This window comes from Podarcis muralis, chromosome 3 (genome assembly GCF_964188315.1).
Source record: "Podarcis muralis chromosome 3, rPodMur119.hap1.1, whole genome shotgun sequence".
NCBI classification, from domain to species: Eukaryota; Metazoa; Chordata; class Lepidosauria; order Squamata; family Lacertidae; genus Podarcis; species Podarcis muralis.
The window spans coordinates 39784731-39811295 of record NC_135657.1 but is presented as its reverse complement, the minus strand read 5'-3'; the positions used below and the strand labels follow the sequence as shown (position 1 = coordinate 39811295).

General features: G+C 43.0%; 1 protein-coding gene across 8 annotated transcripts in view; it reads left to right on the top strand.

Moving 5' to 3' along the window:
* Window positions 1-4547: 4547 nt before the first annotated feature.
* Window positions 4548-26565, top strand: part of LTBP1 (latent transforming growth factor beta binding protein 1) — a 185948-nt gene continuing 163930 nt past the window's right edge. For 2 of the 8 annotated variants that reach the window (XM_028724280.2, XM_028724279.2), the window contains exons 1-3: window positions 4548-5677; window positions 8668-8738; window positions 24396-24681. In XM_028724280.2, the coding sequence (XP_028580113.2) occupies window positions 5208-5677; window positions 8668-8738; window positions 24396-24681 (827 nt within the window). In that variant the 5' untranslated portion in view covers window positions 4548-5207. The remainder of the gene's footprint in view (window positions 5678-8667; window positions 8739-24395; window positions 24682-26565) is intronic. The other 6 variants (XM_077925685.1, XM_077925684.1, XM_028724282.2 and 3 more) reach the window with 3 other exon arrangements.

Here is a 26565-nt window from a genome sequence, read left to right as displayed (position 1 = left end):
GTTTTTGCCCATTGATGTTTAGTGTCCACATCTTATTTGCTCTGAAATTTATGAGCCATTGCACATAATGGAAGGAAACAATGACTTACTGATAATGTACTTTGTAATTGCTTTTAGAATGATATCCCTTTCATATTTCTACGCTCTGAGGCCAGTTCAGCTGATACTTCAGGCATCTGAACGGGCCCAGTATGTGCACCTGGTGTGCTGGCCCTGCCTCTGCCATCCACAAAGGCATAGCCCAGTCACTGGAGCCAAAATCGTGTAGTTAATTCCCAGAGCTTTTTCTGTTGAACTGACCCAAGTGGTTTTGTCTTACATGCATAAGACCAAACATAAGCGAACCCTGTTTGGTCAGGCCTAAGGCCCGCCTAGTCCAGCATTCTGTTCTCACAGCAGCAAACCAGATGCCTATGGGAGGCCCACAAAGAGGAACTAGGGCAACAACACTATCCCTATCTGCAATTCCCAGGATCTTGTATTCAGAAGTATAGTACCTCCAACAGTGGCAGTAGAATTATGTGTGTAGATCAATTTGGCCCATTTAGACAGGCTGTGGAAAGACGTTAGGCCAGCATGGCAGCTCCAAATATAGGGCTGTACTGGACCTTAAGAGTATTGTTAAAAACAAACCAACCAACAAACCACGGCTTCTAACAAGCCAAATGCTCTGTCAAGGTCTCTGTCACATAAAGCAAATACAGTGATACCTCGGGTTAAGAACTTAATTCGTTCTGGAGGTCCGTTCTTAACCTGAAACTGTTCTTAACCTGAGGTACCACTTTAGCTAATGGGGCCTCCCGCTGACACCGCACCGCCAGAGCACAATTTCTGTTCTCATCCTGAAGCAAAGTTCTTAACCCGAAGTAATATTTCTGGGTTAGCGGAGTCTGTAACCTGAAGCGTCTGTAACCCAAGGTACCACTGCAAGCTTCTACATTGCTTGCTAATCAAATAACTGGCAACATTCTATTGTTTCAACATATAATAGCATTTATTTAGAAACAACTAATTTCTTATTTGAAAGATACAGTTGTTATCTTTCATACAATAAACTCTGCTGCATAGGATGTGACCTCATTCTGAAAATGTTCAGAACAGCAGAGGAATAATCCCAAACATGCTTATGTGCTGCTTTCAAATGTTGAAGGATAGTTAAATTCCTCATTGTCACTGGAATTCTGCTATAAACTACGCAGTAGAAGGTTGAACAGACATACAGTTGCATCTCATTACCATACAAGCTTACTATGGACAAAAATGTATAATAATTAGCCTAGATAACAATGACAACAGGCAATTAATCACAGTATGGACATATGCCAGAACTGAGAAGACAGACTTTTACACAGCCCTTAGCTCTGGAATCATCATGGTCACATATTTAGCCTATGGGAAGTTGGACAAAGGAAAACCCAGTGCAATAATGACTCATTCGTGTCAAGAAGGGTTTTGAACCATGTCCCAGGGCCAGAAACTTATTTGATATGCACATATACAAGCTGTTGATGAAAGCTAAGGTTTAAAACGCACCTAACTATTTATCTGGACTGATTTTAAGCCTGGAGGGCTTTCAATATGCATCTTAAAGTATTTGCAAGGGCAGCATAACATCATAGTTCTAGAAACTCTGGCATTATAGAGATTCTATAGATCTATAATACCATTATTATAAATGGTATTATATAAACTCTAGTTCTATCCTCTCAAGGGTATATCTTCAATGCAACAAAACTTGGTTTAGAGCCGTTAGAATCATAGAATTGCTGTGCTATAATGGGGATGAGGAACCAGCAGTTCTCCAGATGTTGGACTACAACTTTCAGCGATCCTGACCATTGGCTATATGCTAACTGGGGCTGATGGGAGTTGGAGTGCAACAACATCTGAAGGATCACAGGTTCTCCATCCCGGTGCACCTACTGTGTAAGTCCCACCTTAATTGTCATTACTTCCCTCTGAGGGGTCCCTAGAAATGAAGAGATTGGTAGAATGTAAAGAAGCTATTTGTACAGAGGTTGTGAGATCACATCTGTCTGCAACTGCTAATTCCACTACTGTTTTTTTAACACAGCATATGTTCTGGAAAAGTCTGTGTGTATAGTGTATACAGTTAAAGCCAATTTAGGCCAGGTATTTTCTAGTAGACGTATCAAAATAATTACTTATTTCATAATGTCTTCCCACTCAACAGACATGCAAAAGAGGAAATACTGTGCTGGACAATCAAGAGGCAAGCTTTTCCACCACCACCACACCTGCCCCTGCTTCTAAGAAGGAACTGCTCCTGTTCTGACATCCTTTGCCCCTTTACCAGTTGTTGTTTTTAATGTTTATATATATATATATATATATATTAAAATGTGTGTTTTATTTTTATTGTTGCTGTTGCTTGACTTATCTTTTGCATTATCCTTTGTGAGTTTCCTTGGGGTCTGTTTTGGCTGAAGGACAGCATAGAACTAAAATGTAGCATAACATGCTTTGGGCATATACCCAAGATGGGACAGGGTTGTATGCGTGTTGTTGTTATTATCCTGCCTAGAAGAAAACTAAGCAGAAAGAGTTTTGATAAAGGATTCCAAAGTTTTGTCCTGTGCTGAGGAAAACAAATACATTCAGACTCATCATTAAGCTGACAGTACACATTCTGAAAATACAAATTATTTTTAGATAGGAGGAAAGAACCAATACAATCAGACTGAACAACAGAGATCCACTCTCTCAATTTTCCAGTGACTTCTGGTGCAAGGAATGGAATTAGGCAGCTACCTGGATTGCAGTGGTTAGAGATGGGGTTGAGGTGAGAGGCGTAGGACCACTGACACTCACTTTCAGCTGAAACATGCACTAAAAGAAAATAAGGGCCTTGTACTTACCCCTGAGGAGCCTATGCCCACCCCTGATGTTGCTGCACTCCAACTCCCATCATCCCCCTAGCCAGGAGCATAGGAAGGGGGGGGCGGTCCACCCAGGGTGCCATGGAGGGGGGTGACAAATTATCAAGGAACAATTACTGCCCTACTAGGGCGGTTCATAAAAAACTTTATTTTTGAAAATGCCTGCTCCAAAGGTCTACACTAGGGATTATATAGCTATATCTGAAATTTCATGCATATTGGTTAATATCTTGACCCTCCTCCACAAAAATAACTGTTTACTTGTCCGCTTTCATATGTTGTGAAGGCTGAAATTTCAATTCGGTGGAGCCAAAACACAATCCATCCTGTAGATTTAAGTATCTGTCCACAGCCGCCTACTTGTTATCAGGGCCCCAGAATCCACATTCCTTTATAAGAAAATATGAAATAACATAAAACCATTTTTGCAGGCAAATATATATATAAATCAATGGGAGGGTGACAAGAAATTTTCCGCACCGGGTACCACCTGACCTTCCTACGCCTCTGCCCCAGCCAGGGATGTTGGAAGTTGTAGTCTAGCAAACAACATGGTGGGAGGTACAGGTTCCCTACCCTTACCTGAGAGAGAAGTGCTCCATGATATGAAATCATTGGTTTATACTGTATCCTCTTGCTAAAAATATTTGCTTTAGACTAAAGTTTAGAGTGTGGGGGGGAATCCTAAACATATTTATAAGCCAATAACTTATGGAGGAATAGCCATGTTAGTCTCTTCCAGAGAAGTCTCTTGTGGTGCCCTAAAGACTAACAAATTTATTGCAGCATATCCTTTTGGAAACTAGTGCCATCAGTGAAGCAGATTAGTCTCAGAAGGGGAATATGTACTATTGTACTCAGCAAAATAAACACATGCAGGATTGTGCTGTACATTCTACTGGGTTCACTATTTATGTTTACTCAGGAATGAATCCTATTGATTTAATTTGGTAGTATATCAAAGTTTGTTTGGATTAGGGTTAAAGGCTGAAATCCTATGCACATTTATGTGGGAGTAAGTACCACAGAGCATTCATTGTACAGTTGACTTCAGAGTAAATAAGCATTAGATTGCACTGTATTGTTACTGACACATACACACTCAAAATGTAATGGCATGTGCTTTTTCAATGATGTGTGGTATATAATAGCACGTAAGAGTTTTAGGAGTTCAGGTAATGGATGTTTTGCCATTCTTTTGATACAGTGATGACCAATATTATATGCCTTTGTACTTTGTAACGCTTAGACGCTTTCAAATCACAGCTTAATGGCAGTTAGTGACTTTGCAAACGTTAAGTTATCAAGCACTAGCCTGGCATTGGTGTTTTGTATTTAATTTTTCTACTTCTTCTTGAAAGCAAGTTACAAAAGGAAAGATTATGAGAATTTAGTATGGGTAGATAGTACAATCCCTGGTGTTGTGATACATTTCAGCGTTGTCTGCCTTGGTGTTTAGGCATTGTGTATACGCTTTCCACCGTTGTATTCTGAGTGAAGAAGATCACTCTTTTAACTTCCAGCCGCCCCACACTTACAAAATGCAAAAAAAGAAAGGATTTGTCAATAGCACATCACTGAGCTTTTGTCTGAGGTCGCAGATCCAGGAGCCTTCTCAGGTCTACAGCAACTCTGTTTTTGAAACTGGATCGTGCCTGTGAGCTCCCAGCCCCATTTTATAGTTTTCCCAATTAGGACCGGCTGCCTGACGTCATGCCTGCCTGAGATTGGCTGCGCAGATCTGACACTCAAGGGGAGCCGCACACCCGTAGAAACTTTTTAAAAAGACTCTTCCCCCCTCCTTCCTCAGCCTGAACTGCTTTAAAGCTTATTTCTTAGCCATGCGTTTAGACCACTAGCAAACTCCGGCAGCCGAAATAGCTTTTCCTTGGAGAGGAGAGGGGGAAAGAGAGAGAGAGAGAAAACCCCATCAGAAAACACCCTTCTGCCGCCGCTCCTCCTCCTGCCTGGAGCCGAGGTCTCCCCACACCCCACCGAGCTTCCTCTCCCTTAACAATGTTTTCTTACTCCGTGCAACAACTTTTTCCCCTGGAGTTGCTCACATGGTGAAAGAGAGCCCTGGACGGCGGCTGATGCGAGAGAGGAGCTAAAGCTCTTTCCGCCCCTCTTTTTTTGTTTTCTTTTCAGGATAAAAGGGAAGAAGGAGCCACACTCCAGGAGCGACGGAGTTGCAGACAATCTTTTATCTCTTCCCCACCTCCTTTGCAAAACCAGGAACTTTGTGCGTTTCTTTTGTCTGCAACGAGGGTTTGCGGAGTTCTCGTGGCCGCGGGGAGTTTCTTGGAAATGGCTTGGATCAGGTGGGGTTTTCTGCTGTGCGCCTGTGTCTTTTTGTCCCCGGCCCTCGACGCTTCCGAGAAGGCGAAGCGGAGGACGATCACCTATGTGCTGCCGGGCACGTCGGGCAGCCGCCGGCAGAGCGGCGGGCAGCAGCAGCAGCACCAGCGCGCGTTCAGTGTGGAGGTGCTGAACACGCGTTACAGCAGCACGCGGCGGAGTAGCAGCAGCAGCAGCACCTTGGAGCGGACTCGCCGGATGAGCAAAGCCAGCGGCCCCAGCGTGCAGCTCCGCTTGGGCCCCACCGTGCAGCTCCAGCACAAGCCTAGCAGCAGCAGCGTCCCGGCGGCGCCCGCCGCCTCTTCCACTTTCAGCAAAGCGGGCAAGCTGGTCGCGCGCTCCAAACTCCAGCAGCGCCAGAGCAACAGCACCTCCAGGGTGCAGGTTCACTCCAAGCCCCATCTGCAGCAGCTGCAGGGGTAAGGCGACGCTGCCTCTTTCCCGTGGGGCTGCATCGCTTCCTCCGCGCGAGAGATCCCCCCCCCCGGTGGGACGGGCTTTGATCGCGCGCGCCTGCAGAAGCGGGAACGCTTGTTTAATGAAATGTATGCTCGGTGTTTCCCACAATGCCTCTCTTCTCTCTCCCCCCCAAACCCTTCTCACTGTCTTCTCCTAAAAGAAGTAGGGCCACTATCTTTCGGCCTTTGTGCCCCCCCCCTTTCTCTGTCAGTTAAGGGGGTTGGGTCAGCCCAATATTTATTTATTATGGCTGGAGCCTCTACCACAGGGTGGAGAAAAAATGGGCCGGGCTGTGAGGGGAGGAATCCATCTGCTGGGCTTTGCTGTATTGCTTCACACCTGGCTGAGTATTGGGTTGGGAAGTGAGGACAATGGAGAGCATTACACGAGGTGCTAGCTTGGCTTGGCTTTGTGGTGATTTTTTTTATTTTTTGGAGGTGAGAGGTATTACTGTCTACTGCTGCAAGGTTGCCATTCTTGGGCAGCTGCTAGGGTTCAAATATGGCCCACCATGGACCCTGGCCTTGACCACATGGGACTCCATTAAAAAAAGACTTTTTTTTTTTGGCCTAGCATTCCCTGCAGCAACAGGTCTAGCTGCCATTTTAGTTTCCCTCAGTGCCCCTACTGTAGTGTTGTAGTGTGGCATTGTGGGAAATAAAAGTGGTGGCTGGTGGGAAATTTCTGCTACTCACCACTAGTGGCAGGCTCGACCAACAGGGCCCAGACTTGGAGCTGGTTCTGCCCTCTACTGTAAGGCTTGAGGTGAGGTTTGAGAGTTTGAAATGGTGGTGGTGGCCTTTTTAAGTGAAGGATTTTCCACAATTTGAGGGAGTTTTGAGTTACCTATAATTCCAATGACATATTCAAGAACCTTTGAGAAAGTTTGGGACAGAACGTTCATTTGAGCCCCCTTTTCCTTCTCAGTTAAGAGCGTGTTATTTTTGAATGTTGTCTGAGGCTTGGCACAGGTGGTGACCATTTTGCATGTGTCCAATTGACGTATGACCACCAACACGTGTGTTGTTTTTGGCCCCGGAAGAGGGCAGTAGCAGAACTGGCTTATGTTTGACTACTGATATGTACAATGACCTGGAACACAACCCTTGCACAAATGGGGAGTTGTTTGTATATTTACCCCTCCCTGAAAGGCTTTGGCACTTTCTGAGGAGGCATCATACAAATCATGAGTCAATGTAGAAAAGAGGGTTTTGCATCTTCTGAAGTTACCTATCATAAAAGAATGATGGAATCCTTGAAATTACCATTGTAGTATTTGACTGATCATTAGGAAACAGCTGCCTGCCCAATAGTGCATACACATGGTAAAAGTTGAGCTGTCATTCAATTAAAGAAATCTTAATTAATTGTGATTTTTGTGTGTGCATATGAATAAATAGTTCTGGAGCAGCTTCCTTTTTCATGTTGTTGCTAATGCTTCCATGGATTACATCAGGCCGCATTTAGAAGAGGCATTCTCTTCTGTGTGGGTGAGAAAGGAGAATAACTTTTCTAGGATAGCACCTGTCTTGTACACTATTAAAAATAAATTTCTTGTACATTATTAAAAATAGTGGATTTTTATTTTTAAAATTTGCTGCTTGATTATTCCTAGATGCTTTTTAGACAGTTTAATTTAAGAAAAATGATCCATTTAGCTGATTAAATGGCTCTAGACCCAAACATTTGTGGAACTCTTAATGTCTGCCCTGCAATTTCTTATCACTAATACCTGATGTGTGGGGGTTATCACAGGTATGGCAGCACCTTGTGCCGTGCCTAAAGGCAGCCTTTTTATTACGACTTTACATGTCCCATAAGGCCTGGTTATTGAAATTATTTCTGCCATTTTCCTTCTGCAGTAGCTATTCAGTATTCTACCCTGTTGGCCCTTGTCGTTTAATGGCTTCACTTTATCACATAGATCATATTCACAGCAATAGATTGTTAAGTATGTCTCACCTTTTCATGTGTTCACAAGAGAGGGATCCTAGAAAATGGACATGGTTGTAGAAAAGGTATTGGGGTAAGACCTCAGGCAAAAACTCCACGAGAGAGATTGTTAGGTACTAAGGTTTGACAGCCACTGAGCAAGATGGCTTGTGTGGATGGCACTCTTCACAGAGATGGCCCAATGAATTTTGTCGACTCGTGCAGAAAATCCAAATGGGTGCCCGTTGCATGTTGACGACTGGCTACCCTTTTATGGTACCTCAAAACCTGTCTCCTAATATGGCCTGTTTCAGCCTGGACAGGGCTGAATCTGACCTTGATCCTTTCAGCTGTCTTGGTGCTAAGTCTTTAGGGCTTTCTTTCCCTTTCTTCTTGGATATCCTGCTGTGGCTCTTCACTGATTATGGCTGGCTTCAGGGCCTAATCTTTGGGAAGGTGATGAGAATGTAAACAACAGAGACATTTGGACGTCTGCACGGTTTCTCATGCTTATGCAGCCAAGAGGGATGTGCCTTGAGGTCACATGTAATGAAAGTGAGGTAACTACAGATAAAGAAAGCTCTCCACTCCCTGTTAGGAAGCACAACAAGCCAGGGGAGGCCTATTTTCATCTGTTAGGAGCTTGAGGCTGGAGTGCTAAAGAACAATGAGTGTCTTATTCTTATTTAGAACATTTATAATTGCCCTCCCTCAGGCTTTAAACTTTACTGTTCCTTGCCAACTCCTAGCATTCATTACAGTGAGCTGGTGTCTGCTGAGTCTTTCCTCCTTTAGCATGTTACTTTTCTCTCCTTTTCAGCTCTTTCCCATCTCACCCCTGCATTGAGGTGAGGAGCAATTCTTTTGCAAGGGCCTCATTCCCTAATGGGGGTGGGAAGGGAGGGGGAGAAGTGTGCAATTGATTTGTAGCTGGATTTAGAGAGTGCTGCACCTGGCCGTTGATGAGGTTATAAGAGGGGCTGTGGTGAATTGTTTCCTTTCTTTCCTGTTGCTGCAGGGTGAATGTCTGTGGAGGGCAGTGCTGTCACGGCTGGAGCAAAGCTCCTGGCTCTCAGAGGTGCACCAAACGTAAGTAACCATGTGTGCAGTGTAATCTCTTTCCTTAAGCAGTGGCTTCCATCATGGCAAAAAATATCGCAGCAAGAAGGAGACCAGCCCATCTATCCCCAAATATTGTCCAGGGAAGGAGCAAAGGCAAGGAGCTTGCTTCCCCCTTCTGATTAACTGCCAGTTTGCCCCATGACTACAAAACTGAAGGGAAACATCACCTGCGGGATTGTGAGGGCTTCTTCATGTACAGTGTATGTGTGTGTTATCGATCCATTGTAAGCCCCCTTGAGGATAATTTGATTGAAGGGCTGGATACAACTCTATAAATAAATAAAGCCATCATGGACCTTGCAAGGTCTACCATTGTGTGGCCAGCTAATGGCTTGAGGCACAGCCCCATACATGTGTTTGTTGTCAGGAAATGCCCTGTGTCATACCTGCATGGTAAGGGAACATATTCTGATTTCATTATATGAATTAAATCTATGCATAAAATAAGGGGAAGTAATTGACAGAGCAAATAAAACTGAAATAGCTTATATTCTCCACCGGGCTGTTTTGTTTGTTTACACAGTGCAGTGTATTTCCCCCCCTGCAGGGCTTAGTAGTTTTATCATGTTCAGATTAAGGTTCCTTATTAATATCAATTAATTTTAGCCTGCAATCATTTCATATAAGCATGGGAATTCAGGGTAGAACAGCTTTGTATATGATCCTCTGTTGTCAGTTAAGATCTGCAAGTGGCAACTTGCTCTGAATTCCATCTTGCATGTTTGCCAGATCAGCCTCTGCAAGAAGCAGGACCATTTCTGTGGTGGCCTCAGTGCTGCCACCTGAATTTGTTTGTGTGGTGGCTTTTTTGTTGTTGTTGGTTGTTGTTTTTTCATGCAGCTCTTGATTTTAGAAATTTTATCCTTCCCACTTTAAATTCATTAAGGCAGCCTTATAAATTAGCACTCCAAAATTACCTGCCTGCTTTTTACTCATAAGAGTTGCTGTTGAAGTATGGATAGAGCACCCTCTCCTTTCTTTTCCAGCTTCTCTTATGGGTAGATTGCAGACACAGAAAACATTTCCGTGGGCCAGGAATGATCACTGCCTGCCTCTTTTTCCAACCTGCTCCATTTCTATGCTGAGCATGTAGGAAGAGCCTCCTGTGCATCTCACACAGAAGTGCAGTGAACTGGCAGCAGAGGGATGAAGTGGTCTGTGTCTCTCTTGCCAGCCTGATAGATTTATATGCTAGACATCCAGTAGGCGAAGCCCTGGCCTATGTTTCCAGCATAGAAATCAGGCTGTATGTCTTGTCGTGTTCTGGTCTGATACCAGATCCCTTGGGGCAAGGCAGGTCAGGACCACGGATAGCTCTGAGTGAGCAACTTGCTCCAACAGAGGTTGAGAGCAGACAGCCTTTTCAAGCTTCAGCTTCTAGAGTACCTTTCCTAAGCTCCTCCCTGTTGTAGAGAATTTAAGGAAAAACCTCTGACCTGAAGATGGGCACTCCTCAGTTCCATAGCCTGGGGCACTTCCTCTACCGCTAGACTGGTGAGGTATTGTGGGAAGTATTGGGTCCTTGGATTCAGGAAAAATGCTTGTGAGGGTCTTGGCTCTGGCCATATTTGCCCTTGTGGTATGGGAGTTTCTTCTAGTTGCTCCTGTCTGACAGGCTCAGGCAGAATGGTCTCCTAATGCCCAGCAGCTGGCTCAGATCCCTGAACTTTGTCTGGATTCTTAATCAGGAGACCACAGCCTCTGATTCTAGTAAGCTTCTAGAGGAAGGGCTGAGTGTTTCATATCTCTTGACAGCCCACTTGGCTTCTAAACAGAACAGGAAGGAGGCAAAGCAGTCACCTTGCCTCTTGGGAGTGCAGTGGGCTGCCGAAAGAGCAGTGAAATACTCCAGCAGCCCACTCTGCCCCTCTTCTGGCACTAGTCATAAGGGCTTGAAATACCTTTTCTTTTCAAGATAGGCTTAGATTCATAGGGTAATTCTACACCCATACTGAATTCGGTATTTGTGGAGAGTTTTCGTGGAATTGTAGAGCACATAAAGCCCTATCCAAGGGAAAATATGTGGCAGGTAGGCAAGAGCTGGTTGGCTGCATCCCACTTGGCTGGTGCAGGGCGTAGTTTCAGTCTGTTCCTGTACAGCTAAAGAAGCCATTGAGGGTCTGGTCTCCAGATGTCCCACACAGACCTTCATTTTGCATAGACTGAAATAAATGCTTCTGTTTGTTTCAACATTTACATATGGAAACAAATGCAATAAATTCTGGATAGAATGTCTGACTCCTGGTATGCATATGGAAGTAGAAATAGTTTTATTGAGGACAACTGTCATGTAGTGCATTCCGTTTTGTCCCAGACAACAAATAATCCATCTTTAATGTGTAACAAACAATGATTTTATTAGTCTGAGCATCTGCTACTGATGCCTATGTTATTACAGCAGTACATTTGCATTTTGATGTACATTCTTGTAAGATCTAAGCTAACATTCAGGTTGAATGTTTCACCGGTTGGGAGGAGCTAGTGGTTCACGGTTTCCAGCCCTTCTTAAGGAATCTGTTTATTGGGCCTTACTTAGGAGTATCCCTTTCTTTTCCACAGCTGCAAAATCCTGTAAATGCATTGCATTGGTTTCTCCAAACACAGTAATACCTTTTTCCATTTACGATAGGTAGCCGTGTTGGTCTGCCATAGTCAAAACAAAAAAAATTCCTTCCAGTAGCACCTTAAAGACCAACTAAGTTAGTCTGAAGAAGTGTGCATGCACACGAAAGCTCATACCAAGAACTAACTTAGTTGGTCTTTAAGGTGCTACTGGAAGGAATTTTTTTTGTTTTGACCTTTTTCCATTGTTCATGTTTAGAGATTTTCTAGTGGAGCCCTGGATTAGGGGACTTGGTGTGTGTAACCATTATTACTGAATGTAAAAAGGAGTATAAAATTTGCCATTTCCTACAAAGTTGGTTTCCCCACACACATTGGGAAAACTAGGAAGGCAGATGGAAACTGCTGGAAGGTGAGGAGATAGATTCTGACCTTCAAGGCCAAAGATCATTTAGACAATTTAACCTTTCATTCATTGAATCTATAGGATATAGTGGGTCTGAATCAGCTGCCTCCACTCCTGAAGCATAATGGGGCAGGTACCAATACGTGGAGGGAAGAGTTGAGAGTGTCTGCTGGTTCAGCCTCTTGATGTCCATGTATTCAACAGATTATATGTAGAGGGGAGCTTATGCACATGTACCTGTGTGTGGGGTGGCTCCACTTTACTGAAGTTCCATGGAGTGCATGGGTGTCAGGGCTGGGGGGCTGGGACATGTGATGCTGGAGCTGCCAGGCGTAGCCCCATTCTCCTTCCCACACATTGAGTCTACATGTAAACAGCAAAGTATGAACGAGGCTTCTGTAGAACAGATTCTGCCATCATTTTTTACATCGTAACACCACCAAGAGATAACATTTCCTCACAATTTTCAAGCTGTGAGCATTTTCCTTTAATATTCACCATACAGTGGAGGCTCACTGGAAAGTTTAGCTTCTGCAGAATGTAATAAATACCTTGTGGCTGTAAATTCTGAAGGAACGTTCACCGCATGAAAATAATGATGACATTTAAAAATTAATGTGTAGAATTAGGCCTTGGGCAGAGAGAGCTGATGAGGAAAAGGAAGTGTGTGTGTGTGTGTGTGTGTGTGTGTGTGTGTGTGTATTCTGTCATAGGTCAGCTGAGAAGCCTGTCTATGTGTTATCTTTATAGTGCAGAAGCTTTTAGAAATATCCTGTATGTGGTATATTCTCTATGCAGTTGTCATAACATGCAGCTGTTTATAATGTAGGGTTTTTTCCCCAACCAGCACAAAGATTTCCACACCAGCAGTCTCCGTTCCTTGTGCTGGAATGGAAACTCCCCAGTACAATTTTTAAGATTAATGAGATGACTGCCTTGACACAGTATGGCATTGGCATGGAGAAGGCACCATGCCAAGTGGTTACCACATGAAAAAGATAAAACAGGCCTGCTCTGAGTTTGTCATACTGTCATCTTCTGTTGAAGCTGTAGACTGAATAGGGGATTTGAACCTATGTGTAGTGAGTATAAGATAAGGTGTTAGTGCATTGCTTACTTTTTTGAAATATAGCCTGATCAAACCAGGTTGACATAGGAGCCACAGCAAAGAGGGAGGAGAGTGTGTGTTGGATTCATTGCCTTATATTGAAGGATTGACATTAGTGCAGGCCCATGCAGCTTGTGGTCCATTCAGCAATGTCAAGCCCACCAACTATATATAGTGGTGACCCATATATTGCAAAAGCAGGGGGGGGCTGTTAAGCACTTGCAAGGTATGGTTTGTTGGGTCACAAGTCATGAAAACTTTATTTTAATTTATTTATTCAATTTATATACTGCCCTTCATCCCAGGATGGTTTACAATACGAAAACACAAAAACACATAACATAGTAACAAACGAAAATACCACCCCCCACCGCACTATAAAAATCCATAGATTGTTTAATTAGCCAAAGACTTGTAACACACTGCAAAGTACTATGTGTGTATGCAGAGATTGGAGAACAATTTCATCAGGATAATGAAATTATTTTTAGGATCCAGCATAGCAATTCTGGTGTTTCTAGGCACCTGAAATGTTACAGTAGCAGTTTGGATATGATTTGTGCACTTTGCCATTTTATTTATAACTTCAGAGAGCCGAAGATTCTTATTGTGCTGTGTTGTTCAAATCCGAAAACTTGCTGTTTTGTTAGGGCACAAGATTAAGTACGGCAAGGACAATGTATGTATAGAAGATCAAGATAGTTGCAATATTAAAGCCTCTGATAATGAAAGAATTGTAAAAGAGCTTTCCCCCCTCCAAAGTAAAGTGTTGAAATAAAGGATATGGTATTAGTCCACTGGTGAGATAGTACCCCAAAACTGTAAGAATTCCATTTTTAATTCGTGCAGAATGCATTATCTTTATGCAGTGGGAAATTACGGAATGGTATTGACCAAAGAGGGAAGCTAAAAACTGTAAAGCTGAGCTGGAAGTCTGAAAGTTACAGTAACTGAGGAGAGTGTGAGACACAGAGGAGGTACAGTGGTGCCCCGCAAGACGAATGCCTCGCAAGACCGAAAACCCGCTACACGAAAGGGTTTTCCGTTTGCGATGCGCTTCGCAAGACGAATTTCCCTATGGGCTTGCTTCGCAAGCCGAAAATGTCTTGCGAGTCTCGCCATTTCCCCCCGCTTCCCCCCCTTTTTCTAAGCCGCTAATAGCCTTTTAGCAGCCAAGCCGCTAAGCCTTTAATAGCCGCTAAACCGCTAATAGCGCTAATCCGCTTAGCCGCTAATGGGGTTGCTTCGCAAGACGAAAAAACCGCTAGACGAAGAGAATCGCGGAACGGATTCTTTTCGTCTTGCGAGGCACCACTGTATCTATAATAGTGATGGGTGAAGGACAAGAGTGAACAAAAACAATTAGTAAAGGCCAAGATAAAAGAGGGGAGGGGAGATCGTCTAGGATATGAGGTAGGAATTGCTGTGTGCTGTTGGAGTAGCCAGGCAGCTTTGGCAGCAGGGCTGCCAAGATCCAGGGAGGTAAAGGATGTGACTGACAGGTAGAGGATGAGTTCACATTAATTTGAATTTATCAGGCAAATAAATTTATTGTGGTTCTCTTTTCTTTGTTTCAGTAGTGAGATTTCAGAACTGCAGAAATCATTTGTCCCTGACTTACACTGCTGTACTAACAATAACTGAGAGAGAGATTGATCCGGTGATTGCACAGGGGGCTAGGTTATTCAAATAAACTTAACACAAGAACTTGAAGTTAAGGATTAATTGCACATGGTGGAATTATTTCATAGCCTTGCAGCCGGTATATGCAGGGATATGGTTCCACTTGATCTCTCAAAATAAATTTGGCTGTTTTATTGCATTCCACACAGAAGGAATTTTTATCCACAGAGGTAAAAGGAATTATCACTGCAGCTTGAACAATTATGTATTGCATGCTACACATTATAGTCTGACCCAAACATAATGCCAAACTATGATATGACCTTATGTGAATGAACCTGGCAAAACCATTGTTCTCATGCATTTCCAACTATTCCTTCCAATCTTGCACTGTGAGTCCCTTCTTGGTTTGATGAAAGCTGTGGTTTGCTCTTTTATCCAAACTGGCAAACTGGTTTGTGCTTGCCTGCAGACCAGGACTGAAAACTGATAACTTCTAATCCTGGTTTGCAAAGTATGGTTTGCATCAAACCTGTGAGGGACATGTCTGCTTTTTGCTTTGTGTCATGCTTGCTTCCCTGATTATTTCTGGACAGTAGGCCTGGGTGATGAACCACTCCTAGACAATATATTATAAGGGCTAGAGCATTATGGCGCCTTCACCCAGTGGTATATTGTGGGTGAGACTTGCCTGCGCCTTACCTTCTTTCTTTGGCGGTTTCACCCTTGTGCCTCATGGGGCTGGGGTGTTGCTTGTTGTTCCCCCATTGGCGGTAGAAGGAGCTGTGACGGTTTTATCACAGCACCTTGTGGGGCCGGGGTGATACTCTTTCCTTTTCTACATTGCAATGTATCACTATATTTTGGACAGTTCAAGAAAATGAATGCTAAGGCTATCAATGGTTGCTACCTGGATAGATATGTTCTTTGTCCACTGTTGAAGGCCATGTGCTTCTGAATATCTGCTGCTGGAAACTGCAGTAGTGGAGGAGTGCTGTTGCAGTCACATCCTGCTTGTAGACTTTCCATTGTGAGAACAGTGAGAACAGGATGCAGGACTAAATGGGCCACTGGCCTGATCCAGCAGGGCTCTATGTTTTTACATTCTTAAAATGAGGTTTTATTGCCATTTTGTATAAGCAATAGCAACTCAGACATTTTGAAGTAAATATGCTAAATGTTATGTGCCCCTGCACCAGTTATTCCTATTTATTAGCATTCTGATGGCTCTAATTCTCCTTTTGCCCCTTTAAAAAACAATGCTAGCTTTATTTGACCTGTGGGATGGAATACATGATTAGACTCTGTGGTGTAAATTCTGTGCTATATCTTCCTGTATGTCTCTACTCTTCAAATGAATGGATTCGTATTTCATGCTGAGACTTAGAAGCCTGCTGCTTATTTTGTAACTGAGAACCATGACCTCTGAGTGGTATCAGAGTTCATCTGATATAGATGCTTATGTTAACCATCTAGTAATGTATGTAGCAGGGCAGGTTCATTGAGGGTTTTAAGCTTTAAGTCACCCTTATACCATCCAGGTTGCAGCACACACAATTTCAGGGATAACTGAGAGCAGCAGCTGCAGTTTACAAGTCTTCAGGCAGCCGTTTACAACCCACTCCATGACCCATAATGGCTTTCATCTTTGGGAACATGTTGCGCAGTTCCTAGGCAACCACAAAGTGCTTCGTTCCTAGAAGTAGTAAGAACTAGTGGGCCACGTAAAGAAAAGGGGAGTGTGGGAGAAGAGGCATACACAAATTCACTTCACAAGTTCCCTAGAGGTGAGATAGGTCCCTTCTTGCTGCCCATTTTGCTTCCTCTCCCTCTTGTGATGGTGCCTAGATCCTATTATGGTGCCTAGATAGTATTAGGATGGTACAAGCAGAATTAAGTCCTGTTGATTTCACTGAGGAAATCAGTGAAATTGTAAGTGAGTATAGGATCACAGCCAGACTTGACGTGTTGTTTTGTTTGAGCACTTGCTTGGGATTTACCCAAGGGTAGAGCTTGCCGTGTTTTGGAGAATGCAGAAACCATTATACTAACCACAAAATAACACAAGACTAATTTTCAACAGTCTGAAGTAGAGAAGCTGACTTTTTAAAAATCCAAATTTCTAAAAACATATTTACTGTATAATGTTTTCCTACTGAGGAAAATAAGGAGCATCAATTGTACTTGTTTCTGTTTTCAAAGCTGCTCAGAAACCTAGGCATCCTGGCCCTAGTGAAGACTTAGTAAACTGGCATACTCCTTTATTATTATTTTTAGCATCGTTTTGATCCAGTTGTGCATATTATGCACCCTTATTCTAGTTTCGTTTTTGGTTTTTTTGTCACAGACATTTCTGGCACAACTTGTGAATGGGCATAATGGGGGGGGGGAAAGGTTATTATAATTTGGTGTACAATGCAAGTATTATCACTTCAGACAGACAGCATCTTAATGATAAAAGATGCAATCATGTCCACGTTATGAACAAATATGCCCTATTGATTGACTCTGCCACAGTACCTGCACCGCACCAACCTCCCTCCTCCCCTTTTCAAGTTACCAACAGGGACTTCCATGTGGGGAAATCAAGTGAGCAACGTGGCCTTGCCAACCACCATTGCTTACTTACAGGGGCCCTTGCCAACAGAGAGATTAGCTTTATATGGAGGGTAGTGCTTCCCTTGTTTGGGAGGCACTATTGCCTGCTTTGGGGATGGAAAAAGATTACAGTGGTACCTCGGGTTAAGTACTTAATTCGTTCCGGAGGTCCATCCTTAACCTGAAACTGTTCTTAATCTGAAGCACCACTTTAGCTAATGGGGCCTCCTGCTGCCGCCGTGCCGCCGGAGCCCGATTTCTGTTCTCATCCTGAAGCAAAGTTCTTAACCTGAAGCACTATTTCTGGGTTAGCGGAGTCTGTAACCTGAAGCATATGTAACCCAAGGTACCACTGTAGTGCAATACAGGTCAGAGAAGACACAGTAGTAATATATAGCCAGGGGGACAGAGTGGAGACACCTGAGACAGTTGCAGCATTATATATTATGGTTTGTATCCTCATGCTCTTTTCCTAACTCTGTTGGGCAGGCCCATGCAAAAGGGGTTGGGTAGCTGGGTACAATTGTCCTGGGCCTCAGAAGGCTAAGCTGGTCAGCAACCTATTGCCAGGGACTGGCTGCTTTTTCAGTTGAGTTTATAAAAGGGTAAAGGGGACCCCTGACCATTAGGTCCAGTTGTGACCGACTGGGGTTGCGGCGCTCATCTCACTTTATTGTCTGAGGGAGCCGGTGTACAGCTTCCAGGTCATGTGGCCAGCATGACTAAGCCGCTTCTGGCGAACCAGAGCAGCACACGGAAACACCGATTACCTTCCCGCCGGAGTGGTACCTATTTATCTACTTGCACTTTGACGTGCTTTCAAACTGCTAGGTTGGCAGGAGCAGGAACCGAGCAACGGGAGTTCACCCCGTCGTGGGGATTCAAACCGCCAACCTTCTGATCAGCAAGTCCTAGGCTCTGTGGTTTAACCCACAGCGCCACCCGCGTTGAGTTTATAACTTTATTCTAATAAGACTCCTGCCCTGCACCTCAGACAAACTCTGTACAGGCCTGCTGTTGAGTGTTAGCTCCTGAGATCCCCAGATACAGTATTGGAGAGGAATTTGCTGATGAGATCTTCATCCTTACTTCTTAGAGAAGATGCATTGGATTGGGCTGTTAATAAGGTACAACCTTAATATAACAGCACTTTGTAACTTTATTTCTTCTTTGGTGATCACTTGTAGCCGAGTAAGATTGTCTTCTATAAACACGGTTTTAACAATGAGTCCGTAAGTGACTGTGGAGGCCAATTCTGGATCCACATGTCCTTCCACAGTGGGGACATTGGTTTCCAGACGGGAGTTGATCACGGTGTGGATTTGCCAAGTGTGCCTTTCTCTTAGCACGCTTCTCCCTTGTGTCCTGAGTTTGAGTGTCTTCAAAGCCCATGACACCTTTGGTAAAGGCTGTTCTCCAACTGGAGCGCTCGCAGGCCAGTGTTTCCCAGTTGTCAGTGTTTATAGTACATTTTTTAAGATTTGCCTTGAGTCAGTCTTTAAACCTCTTTTGTTGACCACCAGCATTACGCTTTCCATTTTTAAGTTTGGAATAGAGTAGTTGCTTTGGAAGACCATTAGGCATCCGCACAACATGACCAGTCCCAACGAAGTTGATGTTGAAGAATCATTGCTTCAACACTGGTGATCTTTGCTTCTTCCAGTACACTGATATTAGTTCGCCTGTCTTCCCAAGTGATGGGTAAAATTTTTCGGAGACACCGTTGGTGGAATCTTTCGAGGAGTTGGAGATGGCGTTTATAAGTGGTCCATGTTTCACAAGCATATAGTAAGGTTGGTAGTACAATAGCTTTGTAAACAAGCATTTTGGTTTCCCTGCGAATGTCCCGGTCCTCAAACACTCTGCACTTCAATTGGGAGAAAGCCGCACTTGCAGAGCTCAGGCGATGCTGGATTTCAGCATCATTGTTGGCCCTTGTGGAAAGATAACTGCCTAGGTAGGAGAAGTGATCAACATTTTCCAACATTACACCATTGAGTTGGATTTGTGGCGCTGCAGAGGGGTTATTGTGTACTTGTTGGTGCAGCACTTTGGTTTTTTGGATGTTGAGTGATAGGCCAAGCTTTTCGTAAGCTTTAGCAAAGATATTTAGGATGGTTTGGAGGTCATCCTCTGAGCATGCACACACTATGTTGTCATCCGCATACTGAAGCTCTATGATGGAAGTTATGGTAACTTTACTCTTTGCTTTCTGTAACTTACCTTACTGGATGGTGTGTGTGTGTGTGTGTGTGTGTGTGTGTGTGTGTGTGTGATATATATAGTGTTTTTTATAGGCACAAGAGGTAAAATCCTTTTTATCCTGAGCTAAATCTGGAGCCTTGTGTTTTGTCATTGGTGATCTGATACTGTTTGCTATTATAACTTCAATAGAAGGGCAGCTGGAAATTGCCATGATGACACAATACAACATTTTCTCACCTGCTGCCAACGATTGCATAAAAAACAATTTGACTCAAATTTATTCCCTTCACATGTGAATTGGACATGCTGCTGCTTGTTTGTGTGCTGAAGCCAGATGATAAAAGAGGAGAAGACTGTGTAGTGTTTTATAGTCATCATATGTAAAACTGGATGAACTTCATGGATTTAACCAAAGTATGATTCTGGCCGCAGGGTTAATAGCTAACATATAATTTATAATTAAATAAACATCTGCCTTTCAGAAAAAAGTTAGGCTTAATAATTTTTCTTAGTTATTTGGGGAAATATTGGAGAAAATCCATTAATGTTTATAAATCTCCTTTGTCATTTTCGTAAGCGAGGGAGGGTTTTTCTTTGAATGCTCATTTTTTGACATTTAACATTTGGGAGGATCATGTAAATTACTTTTGCTCTTGTTAAATAGATTTCTGAACTGTAATATTGGATTCTCAGTTGCCTAGATGTATTTTTCCTATACAGTCCCAGTAAATGTATTTTGTTTGAGATTCAATAAGTATTAGGAACAAATAGGAACCATAATGCTGGTGTGTCTGGATCCTCAAGGCTGGACTTAGTGTGATGTTTGTACACTAATATCATAAAGTCACAATACCATAAGCAAATGGAAACAGAAGTGTCTGACCTTTTCCCGTGTCTGAAAATTGTACAGATTTTATGAATCTCACAAAACATGTCTTCGGGATTTGTGCATCAGCTTCATATGTAACTTTGGGAAATTATGGGTGGCAGCATTCCTGCACATTTCATCCTTTATTTGCACCTCCTAACCTGGATCTTAAATTATGTGTCTTCACTATAATAAAAATAAACTCTTCCTTTTTTTGTTACATATATGTGTTTGTCTGTATATGAATATATAGTGGTGCAGTAACCTAACCTGAGTTCTAGTCTTTATTTTTAATTCTTTTGCCAACTTCCCAGCAACATGTATTTAGGTTTTCTCCACCCAGTTGGGAATGTCAAGTATAATTATTTTCAGATATGCTGCGAATGATGGGTAACCCAGTTGAGAATATTTATACTAACTTGGGTAAATGAAAGATGGATTAAAATGTTGCCAAGACCTTATCAGATTTGGGCTGGAGTGAAGCTGATCTCTTAAACCAAAACACAAAGCCAGAGTTATTGTTTGCAGAGGCAGCCAAGGGAGGCTGGAGTTGGTACAGTCTGAGACCAACAGGGAGGCACCAGGGGAGCATATTGGAGCAGAAAAGTGGCAATAGAGGGAAGATTTCAGCTCATGCATCTCCAGAAGAGAGAAGAACCCACAGGCTGTGATAGATAAATTGAGGCAAGGCTCTGAGACCCAATTGCACTTTGGAATCCTCAGTGCAGCTTGCAATACCTTAACTCAAATTAATTACCGTAATTAACTGAAGGATTTAAACTAGCCTACTAACTGAAGGTCTTGAGGTGGCTTACACTATGTTGAAAATTTAATAAATTAGATAATTGCATAATAGTTACTGGGCATTGGAAAGGTGTGCATACATTTCTCCCTAGGTCTCTGATGTTCCAAATTTTCACTCTGCACTTGAATTTTCTGGCCTGGAACTGCTTGTTGAAAGAGCCAGAAGAAGATAGCGCCTCACAGGCTGAAGCTTGCCCACTGGGCTTCTTCTGTCTCACGTATCCTCTGGCTCTGGCAGCAGATGCAAGAGAAACTGGGGTGGGGGGGAGGAAATAAGTTGCATGCCTCCACACAGTCCCCGGATGTTCCAACTCTACATTATTGAGCAATCTTCTGGGTGAAGTGACAGTTGAGGGCACCACTTGGTCATGAGTTTTGGCAGGCATGAAGTGGGAGGGGCAGCACATTGAATTTGAATGGCAGCAGAGGGAATCATTACTATTGTTATTATATGTCACTTTTTTGCACTCTGCCTCAAAATGACTTGCATAGTAAAATAAAACAAAAGATATTAAAATAAGATAAAAGCAATACACAAAAATTAAAATGCTCACCTGACAATATATTTAAAAGGAATGAGTCTTCCACAACATGCTTAAAAGATGAGAGTGAGACAAAAAAAATGAGTTTATATTGGAACAGCCAGGAAATATGACTACACATGGGTGCAGAACCCCCTAAGGCATTGAATGTGATTATTTTACTTTATTTATTTTATTCGTTAAATTTGTATACTGCCCTTCACTAATAGATCTCAGGGCGGTTCATGGCATAAAACCAATAGTTGACTTTATAGTGAGCATTTAAAATCAGCCACACTGGTGAAATACAAATATATATTCCTCTTATTTGTAGATGGAATGGTATGGAATTGTTCTGGGGTAAGAGATCCATTGGCAGATTGAAACATAAGTGCTTTGCCAAAGCCCTGTCTGCCTTAGCTAGAGGGGATTCAGAAGAACTTTGAATGGAACTTGTGTCCAAAACAACTACATGCTAATGCACTAATCCCCTCTTATTCTCACCCGAATTAATTGTTATGGTTTAGCAGGTGTTAGGCTGCTCTTAGAGAGCTTGTTTGACATAGCCAGTTCTCCACAGTATGTTATATACTATGAAAGGCCCCTTGAGTCAGGGAGGACAAAAGAACACTGAGGTTATGTTTTATATATGTTTGGGATCTGAAAGCAATCTGAGTTTTGGAAATAACAATTGGTTCTCAGTCCAGATGGAAGGCAGCTCACAAACTTCACTGACAGTATGGAACTGATTTCAAAGAGGGAAATTCACTTGATGTGTATTGGAGTGTGTACTTTTTTTGTTTCAGAGTGAAAACAAACAAAAATGTGGGAAAGATTTGTATAGCTTTGTCTTCAACTCTCTCCCTCCCACCCCCTCACCTCCATGCTTTTTCACAGGACAACATCTATTTACTGAATGGTTACTGTCAATAAATTGTATGTAGGAGAAAAAATTGTTAAACACAGTTCTCATTTGCCTTTCCGAGATACATCCTAAGCCACTTTCATAGTGACTCAATGTCCGTGTTGATATTTATTATAAAGGTAAAGGGTACCCTTGCGCAAAAGTCTGCAACAGTTACTAGCCCTCAACACTGTTTTACTGAGTGGCTCACCTATCCACATATACTTCAGATGTAGGAGTGGGGGTTGCTGTGCATAAATGACTGGTGAGCTGCTTTGGATTGGTGGGCAACAACTTTTATGGGCCTTGCACTGCATATGCAAGGGCAGCTAAATAGAACTTCCCAGGGCTTACCAAGCGAAATTATTCCCCACCGCCACCAATGGCAAACATGCAAATTTAGTAATGTTTGAACAAGCCCTAGGCATCTCTAAGCAATGTCAGAAAGATTTTCAGTCTCCTAAGGATTTACAGAGCTTTTTGTGTCCCAGCTATCAACAACACCAAATTTACTGGGAACAGGAGACTGAGCTTTTAAAACCTCTCTTTCTTAAATGATATACTTTCCTCCTTAAATGAGATGGTGACCTTGTGGGAATATGCACTAATGTGTGAAGATAACATGAGCCTTTTTATGTTGAGAAGTATTTGTTTGCAGAAAATAATCTGTATGAAGATTTTGTCTGTAGTTTGGTGAAAAGGGGATCGTCTCCCTGTAGACGTTCTTAATTTACTGCCAGATATCAAATTGGTTTAGGGCCAAGCACGAGGTGAGGGCCAAGCACAAATAAACTGTGTGTAGCAGTAAATATCTACATCAGTAACTGCTACATAGTCAAAGCAACAAAAAACCCAAAACCCTATTCATATACTGCCAGGTTGCCCCATTTACCTCAGGGGTGGGGGGGTGGATCTGGCTGGCAGGCTGGATATTAACCTCTCCCAAGCCCTACAGGTTACTTTGACAGGTGAGTGCGGCTGCCCACTTGTGAGCTACTTGATGTCACCATGACATCAGGTGAGGTGCTTTCTTTCCCCAGTTTGATTTCAGACTGCATGGGCAAGGGAAACATTTCCCTCTGGGGTTTGCTGTAAGTGCCAGTCAGTCGACCAGTACTTATAGCATGGGCAAGAACTTAATACAGAGTCCCCAATACCAAACTCCGCAGTGCAGCCAATCCAAGTGATGCTTGTGCTCCAAATGTTCATCACCTGATTGGTGCACACAGCAAATCTTTCTTGCCAAGGAGCAATTGGGAGCGTACTTTAGGTGTGGGACAGGTGGGCATTGGTGGGGGGGACAACCTCATGGCCAAATCGGACCCCTAATTTGGCCTGCAGGCATTCCACCCCTGATAAGCCTCTTGGTTAATCAAGGGATACCTTTGAAGGTGACCCAGAAACTGCAATTAATCCAGAATGCGGCAGCTAGACTGGTGACTGGGAGTGGCTGCCGGAACCACATAACACCGGTTCTGAGAGATCTGCATTGGCTCCCAGTACGTTTCCGAGCACAATTCAAAGTGTTGGTGCTGACCTTTAAAGCCCTAAACGGCCTCGGTCCAGTATACCTGAAGGAGCGTCTCCACCCCCATCGTTCAGCCCGGACACTGAGATCCAGCCCCGAGGGCCTTCTGGCAGTTCCCTCATTGCGAGAAGTAAGGTTACAGGGAACCAGGCAGAGGGCCTTCTCAGTAGTGGCGCCTGCCCTGTGGAACGCCCTCCCAGCAGATGTCAAAGCAATAAACAACTATTTTACTTTTAAAAGTCATCTGAAGGCAGCCCTCTTTAGGGAAGTTTTTAATGTTTGATGCTGTACTGTTTTTAATATTCAGTTGGAAGCTGCCCAGAGTGGCTGGGGAAACCCAGCCAGATGGGCGGGGTATAAATAATAAATTATTATTATTATTATTAAATTATTATTATTATTAAGGGATAAGAGTTTTGCCTCAAGAACCTGTAATGTTCACATTGTATTGTGAGGAGATTTTAATTGTTCCATTTGTTTCTCTTTTCTTTGTTTAGCTAACTGTTCACCACCATGCCAAAATGGAGGGATGTGTCTGCGACCACAGCTTTGTGTGTGTAAACCTGGGACAAAAGGCAGCACTTGTGAGGATGCTAGTAAGCAAGAAACTGCTTCTCCTGGAGGACCAGGCCCTGTGACTCCACCATGGCCTATTCCTCAGCGGTCTGTTCAGCAGACCTTTTCAAAGAAGGTTCAGGTCCAACAAAAGGTCAATCCCATGGCTCAGATGACCTTTACACTAAAGCAGAAACCCTCTGGATTACCACAGCAGATGCAATCACAGTAAGTCTTTTCCCTCGTTGTGTATTTTTAAAAAAAGTTGGTTTTTCTTGTCCTTAGCATTACATGTGAACAAGGCCAGAAGGCCCTCTCCTGTAGAAAAAAAAAGATGCATTTCAGCAGCTGTAATTTTTTTTTTGTAGCAAAGGGGCAGATATAGGTGGGGAGCAGAAGGTTTTGCATGGTATTTATTTATGGTGTGCATCATACTCAGGAATTTTTGGGAGCTAATTTGCAAGGCTGGGCTGGCAAATAAAATTGGTCCAAATTTTGCCCTCTTTGCTCCTACAGAAGATTTGCCAGGATAATTTAATGTTTCACATTTGGTATTCAGTTCCAGCAAAGATTCAGTGTTCTCCTCCTTTCTTTTGTGATCAGGAAACTTTTCTACAAATAGATGGTGATCATTAGCCTCTGCTAATGACAGTGAATCTGTTCATTAGCTAGTGACATCCTTTTCCTCCCCCACATTCAAGTGATAGAAAGACCTATCAGCATCTTTGGCTGGCTGGCTGACTTGCCACATGGGATGTACTGGATTACAATGGGGCATGGGGGAGAGAAAACTTGGATTTGAGGAAGTAACTGAGATCTGGCTGCCTTGGAAGATAAGCAGTGGCAATCTGGAAGCATGAACTGCTGTTGTGATAACACTTAAATGGGATTCCCATAGGTTTGTTCCTTTCAGTGGGATAATACATTGTGTCTTCATTAGGTTTTTCCTTTTTATATGCATTGCTTATTGTTTTCGGAGGTATAGATTTATGTTTCATTTGCTCTCCCATGTTTATGTTGCCTTTGTGTGAGAGCCATCCTGCCAGCATAATTCAGAAGAGTCCTCAGCGTGGTTTACAGTGTGTAAACACACACAAAAACTCTCTAGGTAATACAGTCATACCTCTTCTTGCGAAAGCTTCATGTTGCATTTTTTCGGGTTAAGAACGCTGCAAACCCGGAAGTGTTTACTTCCGGATTTCGCCGCGCGCACAGAAGCGTTCTGTGTGGTTCACACATGCGCAGAAGCACCACTCTGGTTACAGACTTTTCAGGGTGCGAATAGCACCCCAGACGGATTGTTTCCGCAACCAGAGGTACCACTGTAACCATAAAAGAAACAATAACTCATACAATAAGAAGTATTGCACTAAAAAAAAAGCACACACCCTCACTGACAGACCAGTAGGCAGTAGTAAGATCAGTGACTGTCCTAGAAAAAAAGTAAGTGATGAAAGAGTTGAAATTGAGCCTGCGTGGTTCAGGATCACAGGGTCAAATTTATACAGGAAAATAGGTAGAATAAGAATGAGAAAGTGCTGGATTGGAGGTGGTCATGTTGAGTAAGAGGACAACAGAGGATTTGAAAAACACTGCAGCAATAAAAGACAAAAAGAGCAGTCTGGACATTGTCAAAAGCAATCTAATCAATTCTTAAATGACAGAATGAAAGCTGTCTCTGAGGCTGTCAGCTAACCATTGTGCTTTTACAGTTTCGTTTTCCTATTTTAAAAAGTGTCTGCCTCATACGTTCTGTTATCAAAGAACAACACAATTAGGAAGAATTTTCTGCTTGGCAAGAAACAGTAAAAGTTAGTCCAAACTAAGTGATGCTTTATTCACAATACTATATTTTTCATAGGCTTTTTTGTTATTGTTACTCAGAGTGTGGTGATATTTAGATGACGATAGTGTGCTTATATTTGTTTACATCTTCTCCAGTTCTGTTAGTCCTTTCAGCCAGTCCTTTACTATTTCCTCAAGACTTTCCCCAATGGCATCCTTTGTCTTGTAACATGGAGATTTTGACTTTGATGCAGAGCGGGTCTTTTATGAACTGAGTGGTTCCTTCTGATGGCAGTCTAGCACAGGTTGCTTCTTACAGAAGGCAGA